The sequence below is a fragment of the Venustampulla echinocandica genome (assembly GCF_003357145.1).
Source record: "Venustampulla echinocandica strain BP 5553 chromosome Unknown scaffold_0, whole genome shotgun sequence".
Lineage (NCBI taxonomy): Eukaryota > Fungi > Ascomycota > Leotiomycetes > Helotiales > Pleuroascaceae > Venustampulla > Venustampulla echinocandica.
The window spans coordinates 8,022,006-8,031,361 of record NW_022474205.1 but is presented as its reverse complement, the minus strand read 5'-3'; the positions used below and the strand labels follow the sequence as shown (position 1 = coordinate 8,031,361).

At 47.9% G+C, this 9,356-nt stretch overlaps 4 protein-coding genes across 4 annotated transcripts; 2 read left to right on the top strand and 2 right to left on the bottom strand.

The window, feature by feature from the left end:
• Positions 1-844: 844 nt before the first annotated feature.
• Positions 845-2,275, top strand: BP5553_02544 (Uncharacterized protein; the record flags this gene model as incomplete). The annotated part of the gene is made up of 1 exon (XM_032011167.1): positions 845-2,275. One exon carries the CDS (start codon positions 845-847, stop codon positions 2,273-2,275), a length of 1,431 nt encoding a protein of 476 aa, XP_031875221.1.
• A 1,149-nt stretch (positions 2,276-3,424) lies between these two features.
• On the bottom strand, positions 3,425-4,726 carry BP5553_02543 (uncharacterized protein; the record flags this gene model as incomplete). Its single annotated transcript, XM_032011166.1, has 2 exons — positions 3,425-4,584; positions 4,639-4,726. The coding sequence occupies 2 exons, from the start codon at positions 4,724-4,726 to the stop codon at positions 3,425-3,427; spliced, it is 1,248 nt and encodes a 415-aa protein (XP_031875220.1).
• A 1,428-nt stretch (positions 4,727-6,154) lies between these two features.
• BP5553_02542 (Uncharacterized protein) lies at positions 6,155-7,610 on the bottom strand (the record flags this gene model as incomplete). The annotated part of the gene is made up of 3 exons (XM_032011165.1): positions 6,155-6,621; positions 6,687-7,443; positions 7,524-7,610. 3 exons carry the CDS (start codon positions 7,608-7,610, stop codon positions 6,155-6,157), a joined length of 1,311 nt encoding a protein of 436 aa, XP_031875219.1.
• An 863-nt stretch (positions 7,611-8,473) lies between these two features.
• BP5553_02541 (Uncharacterized protein) lies at positions 8,474-9,052 on the top strand (the record flags this gene model as incomplete). The annotated part of the gene is made up of 1 exon (XM_032011164.1): positions 8,474-9,052. The coding sequence occupies one exon, from the start codon at positions 8,474-8,476 to the stop codon at positions 9,050-9,052; it is 579 nt and encodes a 192-aa protein (XP_031875218.1).
• Between the last annotated feature and the right edge of the window lie 304 nt (positions 9,053-9,356).

The following is a 9,356-nucleotide window of genomic DNA, read 5'->3' as shown; positions in this document are numbered from 1 at the left end:
AACATCTGGGAGGGGAATAACAGGATACTTCGTTTCAGCTTCCTGGTAAAGATATTGTTTATCATCTAGGGAGAGACTTGAATTGCGGAGAAGCTCCTCAGGTATAGGGGCAGCAGTATTCGACATAGCTAGAAATTAAAGCTTTATATAAGAAAAGTTGGTCATATAATAGAGATTAATAGTATATACAACAGACGAAGGCATATTTAATACAAAGCTTTAATTGCTCTTGTCGCGAAACACACACGTTAATCGCGCACGGTTATTCTGAAGTTAAATGACATTAATTTCACTTTTCTTAAATTACCGAGCTTCGAATACAAATCTTTTTTAAAACACTTGACAAACGTTATTCAAACATTATTCAAATGCTGTTTAAATGTTCTCTTAGAGGGTCATCTCAGGTCCTTATTTGCACGGCCATTAACTAGGGTGCCCCTACTAGTAGGACTACTATGTTAGGGTTCGACCAGGCGCGCCCGGGTTTAAATCTAGGGGGCTGGCCAGCCACTGTGCGCGTTTAGGTGCAAAGCTCGTATGGCCTATAGCTAGACCCTGTTTAGTCCTTGTTAAGGGCCATTCCAGCTGCTGTGACCGGTCATACCAACTACGCTCTGATCCATAAATTAAGATGCGGGCCTTGTCGTTCTGATCACGTGCTGTCGTATTACCTAATGCGAACGGGAACCCACGTATTACTTCGTTGTACTCCCCTATGTACAGAGTTCGTACTAATAATAACTTATCAGATAATAACTTACCTAGGTAGACAATAATTCCTTTTTGCCCTTGCCAATCACCAATCGCACTACCTTTATTTAAGTGGTGTTTTGCCTTTATTGCCATGACCGACTCATCCTTCTCCGACGACGCAATCCTGATCCCAGGTCCATCTTTCCACATCAACCTCTCCGCCCTCGATGCCTGCCATCCGGTCCACTACAGCCGTCGCCTCCTCATTTTCCGCTGCGCTTCCTCTGCACAACGTGACGCGCAACTCGCCGCATTCAAGACCGGCATACAAGCTCTCATCCAGCGTTGTCCCATCTTAGGTGGCATCGTTGTTCCCCTGCCACCCGATGTTGCCAATGGGAGCCAACAAGACTGGCGAACCATCGTTCCTGGCCGGGGCGTTGAACTCATCGTGAAAGACTTGCGAACAGAAATATCCTCATTCGAGGAGCTCGAGGCGGCCGGGTTTCCAGCTCTCCAGCTTCCTTATGATCTCCTTGTGCCTATACCTCAAGGCCTCGGCAATGACCGCCCGTTTGCTGCATGTAAGATGCAATTCAGCGCCATCGATGGCGGTACGATTCTCACATTTGCTATGTCACATTCCGTAGCCGACGGCAGCGGGACGAATGAGCTGATGCGGATACTGAGCGAGGAGACGCGACTCGCACAGGAGCATTTAACTGAAAGCGTGGGAAATGAGGTACGCTCAGCTGCTGTGACTTCGGTCATAGGCCTGGACCGGAGCGTTATGCGCAACATGTCGAGCGAAATAGCGTTTGATATAAAAGACCACCCTGCATACAGGTGGAAGACGACTGCTCCAGCAAACGAACTGCCACCAGAACAAGCACTAGCCCATCCCTTTGAGGCTACATCACCAGAAATCCCAGTCCTCCTTCACATCTCCCCAGCCAGCCTAGCGCAACTCAAGGCCGACGCAACGCTTCCGGGCGCGCCACCGATTTCTACTCACGATGCATTAAGCGCCATCATGTGGCGTAGTGTGCTTCTCACTCGTAGTCGACGCTCCGCTTTAGCGCATGGCCTCCCGGCAACTACTATTGGAAGTATCTTCATGCCTTCCGACGGGCGCCGTCACCTCAACCTGCCGGAGTCGTATGTCGGCAATGCTGTCTATCAGCTCACTGCCGGGCTAGACCTTGGAAAGCTCCTCTCGCCCTCCGGCCTCCAGCATGCTGCAAGTGCCCTCCGGTGTAGCATTACATCCGTGAATCCCGCGCTCGTATCTAGCTGTATAGCCATGACGAACGAAAAGTGGATTGATTGGCAATTCATGCTCACAGCGTCCACGACCGGAGTAGCAATGGGCACGGACTGGACGAGCAGTTCGTTGTATAGCCATGACTGGGGGAAGGCATTTGGGCCGCTGGTCAGGTTTAGATACCCTGGTGAGGCCTTCAACTGTGTCATGCCTAAGCTACCGGACGGAAGCGCGGAGTTGATGGTAGCCGTCATGGCAGATGAGGTGGAGGCGTTGAAGGGCACTGATGGCTTTGGGAAATACATAGAAGCGCGATAGCTTGGGAGTGGGTTGCATGGGTGGAGCCGGAAGGCTTAGCATAGATATAGTCCACATTTTTAAGTATAGAGTGTGCGCCTTTTAACGCCCTGCTGTATAGGTTAGTGTACGGGAGCTATCTAGATGATACAGGGAATTTGGTAGGGAGGCGATACCGGAAGCATTAAGACTGAATAAAGAGGTAGGTAATAGCCCGCCTTGGGGCTACTTCCGAAAACGACCCCGAATTGCCCTAAGGATGTATGATAGCTTCAGATGTTTTTCTCAAGAGCCGTGACGCCCGTGCTTTGACGACGCAAGAACCTATTCCGTTTTCTTCCGTGGATGGTGTATATTGACTTGGTACAGGGCTGGGTGGTAACCGCCGGTGCATAACTGTTGCCTCGGATAGTTGTGAGCTCTCGTTCCCCGAGTTTGAATGTTGAAGCTTGGTATCGAGGTGATGGCAAGGATATTCCTGCTCATTGTTCGAGGTCGTGGAAACTGCTCTTAAATTTCTTGCTTGTATACCCACACCCAGAAAATAAATAACGCTGTAGAAACAGGAGCCTTGAATATACACTTCGGGCTTTAAACAGTAAGTATAACACAAACGACCTGTTTAAACTTGTTGTTCGGGCGAAACGGGGTGGAACAGCAAGTGGAATTGCTGCCGAACCTTGGCCTATATATGTAGGGGCCATGAATTCCAATTTGTTACCGTAGTCAATTGACCCTCAATCGCTCTTTTCCTATTTGAGGCGTTATTTTTCTCAATGCCCATCCAACAGAGCCGAGTATATTTGAGACGTTAAGGCCACTTTCCTCCGTGAGTTATTGGGGTAGAGAGTAAGTTTCTTCAATATACTGGGCGATTCCTATAAATAAGCTGTGATGGTTGAGAGATTATCACTCGATGATCTCAGTGCCAACTCTAAAATCCATAGGCTACTAAACTTTCAATACCGGCATTTGAAGAAAACACCACCACCTGGCACAACATTTAATACCTTCACCAATGGCATGAAATAGGCTTGGCCAGACTAGCATAAGTGAGGTTTACTAGGTTCTTCTGCCAATCACCTTCACTCATGTGAAATCTAACTACCGTTTCCTCGAAACATCCCACAGTACTAACGGATCTAATTGGAACGCCCAGAAAAATCGAGCTTATTGACCGTCGAAGAAGCCCCTACGCACGGTACTGTCGAATACCAGCACTCCTCCCGGCTCCAATAGATCTGCCAGTGATTTTCTGGCGGCTGCATATACGTTTGGATCTCGAGGTGTGAAATCCCGCACAAATCTCCGCGGTTTACTTCCTATACCAAGTATCTCTAGCCTCTTTAGGGTTGGCCATTGGCCCTGAGTAAATATTGGTAAGACGTACTGTAGAAGTCTGTCATCCATTGGCAGGCCGGTTTTCTGTAGCCTTGGACGACCATAATAGTTATCATCACCGAAATCGATAGCTGTTCCTTGCTCAATAGTAAGGCTCTCGAGAGTGTTTCGTACAGAGCTGATAAACAAAGCCCATTCTTTGTACCTTGCTTCATCTTTTTCTACGGAACCAAACGGGTTATTAGCCTCGGCCCACGTTTCATCTAGGTCCTGACCCAGAGACCGTATAGTCAAGTGTCGTAACTTCACGCATCGACCTTCAAGAAGCTGCAAATGACCACTCATTAGCTCTGCAGGAGCGAACCCCAAAAATTCGTCGTCGTCATCATCATCTTGCAATGGTGAAATGCCTATGCCTCTAGGCGTATCTTCATAATAGCTAACCTCATCTCCGGAGTCTATAAGGTTGTTGCACTCGAGCGACACCAACCCCGCGGGATTAGAATCTATAAGCTTGGTGATAAAGACGGAAGGCATATGGCCAGTCAAGCGAAGTCGTTGGACGTTTGGGAATAACAATGGAGGAGCACGAGCCCGGTCGAGCACTGACATCACTGTTTCATCCGCCCATGCTGCAAAATCAAGGACCTTAACTCGTTCAAGGTGCTTGAAAGCTATCCACATAGGTTGTATGTCTATGAGCTTCTGTCCCGGTTTGTCGAAGAATCGGAAATATGTCCAAGTCAAGTACTCGACGTATCTGCCATATTCTGGATGCTTGGTGATAGCTTCGAAGAACATCCCCTGCCTAGATTGAAAACTCCGTTGTCGTTCCATTCCAAAAGTAGCATATGACCTAGTCGGATTATCTGCCGTAATCTCACCGCCTAATTGACTCGTATGCGGGCCTGGATCATTATGGCAACTGATGTCTACGTGCCTGTAGAGGAAAGGGAGGGCTTCGTTGTGCATCATACGGCAAGTTTGGGCTTGTTCTAATCAGTAGATGAGGCTAATGGTTGAGAATTGGAATCGATACATACCGAGCGCAGACAGATCTGACGCATTACACTGTCGCATGATCTCGTGCTGCAATTCCGGGAGCAATGTATTGAAACGCGGAAATGACATTTTCGCGATTCCCATAGGTATACCAGTACTTGCATCAATTTCCTTTGCCAGTTGTTGCTCGCGAAGAGTGGGATCAGGACCACCTTCACTTATAGTATTTACTCGTTGGTTCTGCTGGGGGTGGTTCACCAACAGCAACAGTTGGTTGTTGATTGCCAGGCAGCAGTGGCAAGCGGCTATTTCGACCACTTTGACTATGACCAAGGCAAGCTGTTCCCTTGCACATTTATTCAATTGCGCAGGCAGGCAGGCAGGCTATATATAATGAATATAAAAACACCTATAATATAATAACTCGTGGGCGAATTCAATGCGGATTAGTTAACAAGTAGGGAAATTTGATAGACATGAGCTAAAACGAGTATGACCCTTATATATCAAAATAAGTGGTTTTCCCTTAACGAAAAGATCTCCCTCTCCCGTGGCCTACTTGTAGGCACGAGGGATAGTTCTTCGGAAGTCTCAGTTTAGTGATGGATCGGATGGGGTTTAGCTGTGGCGCATTCTTGGGCAAATTTGGTGCAAAACTCTTTTGGCTATATTATAAGGCCCAACGGCCACGAATATCTAACTGAAATTGAGATATTTATATAACTTGAATATCTCAATTTTAGTGAGATATTTGCGCTATTTGAATATCTCAATTTTAGTTAGATATTTATACTACTTGAATATCTCAATTTCGGTTAGGTATAGAGGCCTAAACTATAGAGTATAATAGCCTAGAGACTCGTAGAGAAAAAGCCTGATAAGAGGAGCTAGCTACTATCCCACTTTAGGTACTTGTACTACTAAGTTAGAAGAGCTAGGTCTCTAGGCAAGTATAACGACCTAGCTTTAAGAATAATCCTACTTTGCGATTAACTAGATATTCGAATGATAATTATAGTACTATACGCTGACTATCTAGATTATATATAAAAGAGTATATATACTAGTAGGAGCGCGATATCAGATTTATATCTAAGTAATAGCGGTGAGGCTTTATAATACTAGTGAAAACAGGTTTGTACCAAATTCGCCCAAGAATACGCTATAGCGAGCCCTATCTGAAATAAGGTTATATCCTGACACTAGCGACAGCTCGTAACTGGGGCTCTTGCCTGTCTGTAAAAGGGGTCTACGTTTCAGAGTTACGAGCGAGTCTCTCTGGCTTAGAGCCGCCCTTTCGGGGGTTGAGAATAATGGGGTGTCCTAGAGGGGCTGGAATCTTTTTTACATTTCTTTTAAATATATATTTCTATTCGGGCGATGGAAGCGAGGAGAAGCGAAGTCGGTAGAAAGAGGTAGATTTAAGTGTGTTACGGAACTGGGGATAATAGACTACGGCATCACAGCTAGCTTGTTAGAAAGAGCTTAACTTCACCTACACTTAAATATAAATTTATATTCTCTAGGCAGGATTAAGTTGCCAGTACTACTCAGAATTTAGAATCCCAAGCGACTAAGTAGTCCAACTAGCTGCTCTTCGTTTTCGTTCCTGCATTTAATAATCACTTCCTCCGATTGCAACCGCAAGATATCAGAATTAGAGACACGCCAGGGTAAAATCGTGCGAAGGACTGTGTCAACATCTGCCACCTTGTCGATACCTGGAATGTTTCTTGGTCGCTCAACGTCCAGCTTCTCCAACTCATCCTCCCAAGCTTTCATGACATTCCACTTGACTCCGTCCTTGGTTGTCGGCGGGAGTGGCGAAGGAAACCCATGAAGCTTTGCTTCCCTCAAAGCCATATCCTCGGTGGCTTCGTCGCTAGACCAACCTCGGAACTGACCACCAGCGCCATCAAAGGAGCGAAGGAATTCGTATGAAGGATGCGAGACACATGCAAAATCATAGTCAATGAGTGCCGTGATGCGGCCAGATGTGGCATCGAATAAGAGATTGTTCGTAGCTACATTAAAACCAATGATTCAGCATTATGATCAAGGATAAGAGTCAAGAATCGACTCGATAAACAACTCACTAAAGTCTGCATGTATAATAACCCGGTCTTGCTTGAGCCTAGAGCCTCAAACTGGGCTGGGACACCACGCTTAATAAAAGCATCCAGACGCTCTCTCACGCCGTTGGCATACCATCCTTTAATATATGGATTTGCATCTGCCTTCCGAAGTGCCACTTCGAGTCGGCCTTCGAAAGAAGCTTCGTATGAGGGCCAAGGTCCGGCGCCAACACTAGTCATGGCGGTGCTTATAGTACGACCAGTGTCATCGAATGTCACGCCCCCAAAACTAGTAATACTCTTGGGCAGCTTATAGTCTTGCAACGACTTTAACAGTTTAGCCATTTGTGCAAAAATCTGGCGCTTCTGCTCAAGATCCATAGCATCAAATGACTCGTCCACCGGCGCGCCTGGCATCAGCTCTTGGATGATCCAACCTTGTGAGGATTCGACGGCTGCACTTCCCCAGGCATATACTGAAGGCACTACACGTGGAACAAAGCTAGCAAGAGCAGCAGAGGCGAGAGCGATGGTGGCTACTTCATTTTCAACGCGGGTTGTTCGGTTCATGCCCTCGGCATTAGGGTTGGCGAGGCGGAATATGAGCTCCTTGGTGCCCTCGGGAATGGGGACACAACCGGGCTGTTGATACCTATATTTGGCCGCCTGGTTCACCGTGATGGGCACAGGGAGAGAAATACAATAGACGAAGTTGTTGTATTTGAAAACGCATTCCGGGTCGTATTGGATGGGGGTGATAGCGGCATCTTCCTGGTAGGAGGCCACTTGGAATTAGGGTTTGCGTGCGGAGGAGAAGGAGTGGGAGATAAACTAACAGAAAATTTGCTTACCTTGAGGCTAAATTGCTCCTGGAGCTGGTTTTGTATAAAGTCTAGCCGGGCCTGATAATTGGCGTGATTGTGGTTCGTGGCCGCCATATCTATCTATATCTATATCTGCAGCGAAAGAGAACGAGAAAGAGAAATTTGTTTCGAAAGAATACGGCCGACTATGAGGGTTTGGCTGGAGCTTGATGGGAAGGGGTAGGATATGACACAGGAATATGGATGGGGATAGCGAAAGGGGAGGAGAAGGAGGAGAGGAGACTGTTGCAACGCGGTGTGGTGCTGTCGTACCTGAGTGAAGTGCCAACGGACGGCCAGCATTATGCAGCTAGAAGTTGGTACCTAGGTCAGGCAGGTAGCGATTACACCTTCATGGTAAGTTCCAGGGGCACCAGTTCCAGGACTATAGGTACCTTGGGTACTAGGTAGGCTCAATGGAGCTCAACTTATCTTGATCGCATAGCACTGGATGCTCACGTACAGCTGCAGTGCGAAGAACGAAGGGGGTCAGAGTCCTGGGCTGGCAGGGAATGGGGGTCGCATGGCTGGTGCCTCTTGGTTGCCGTGGCTACTGTAGGGCTGGCGTGGGCCAACGGAATCCCGGAACATCAACCCCAATTCCAACGACACGGTCAGCGAAAGAAGTCAACGCTCGTTGCTCGTCGCCTACCAGTTACTGTGGGTATTTCTCTCCTTTTTATGATGCTACAAGAGGGCAGTGCCGAAGGATACTAGGCAGTGACAGACGCCTTTATTAATCTCACACGTTCCCCTCTAGACGTGGAACTCTGCCGCCAAAAAGCACCTTGATTCAAATAATTCGCGCTTATGGTCAACAGTTTTCCTCTCGAATTCATCTATCCAACCCCGAATTTCTTGCCACTTTCTACTCCGAACACACAGAGATCAGTACTTCAGCCCTATCAATGCATCCGCCACCCAAAACGCTCATTCAGATGGCCGGTGCGCCAGGTTCTGGGAAAAGCACCGTGGCGAACCTACTAGCACAATCGATCAACGGCGTAGTCATCGATCATGATCTACTCAGATCCTTCTTTCTCGAAAATGATATGTTATTTGAGCAGTCGGCAAAACTCTCGTATCGCTTCCAGTGGATACTCGCCGAGGACATGATCAAACAGGGGCGGAGCGTCATCATCGACAGTCCCTGCAACTACAACGAGACGCTAGATCAGGGAACCGCGCTGGCTCGACAGTACGGCTTCGACTACAGATACGTTGAGTGCAGAGTCAACGATGTCGAGGTGCTAGATCGAAGGCTACGCAATAGAATTCCCGTGAGAAGTCAGCGAACAGGAGTAAGCCTTCCCCCGCCCGATGCCACCAGCGCCCGTCACGACGAAGATCATCACGTAATCTTCAAGAGATGGATCGAGCGCCTGTGCCGTCCGGATGGCGATGTTATCGTCGTAGATTCGACTAGCAGCCCCGAGGAGTGTCGAGACTACATACTCAAGCAGATACTACCTTCAACTAGAGTTCAAACAAGCAATAGTGGAGGAGGGGGTGCATAGATTCAACACATGAAAGCGATGGGTTTACCTTCGCAACCAGCCTTCGAGACGTCGAATCGGACGAGGCGAAGATGGCGCTCCTCAGGCCTACTAGTCCGAGCTTTCTACAAATCAGCCTTGGACAATTCCCTTGAGAAATTTGGAGAGGACTATGCTGCAAGAGCTAGGTATTTCCCAATCAGCTTCGTGCTCCCAGGCCCTTTATACGAATGGACCATGGGATCGAACTATGCCACTCTCAGCGACTCGGCGTCAACTCTGATTTAGGCTGCTCAGCACCAGCATCCGCGATGCTTGGCAACCA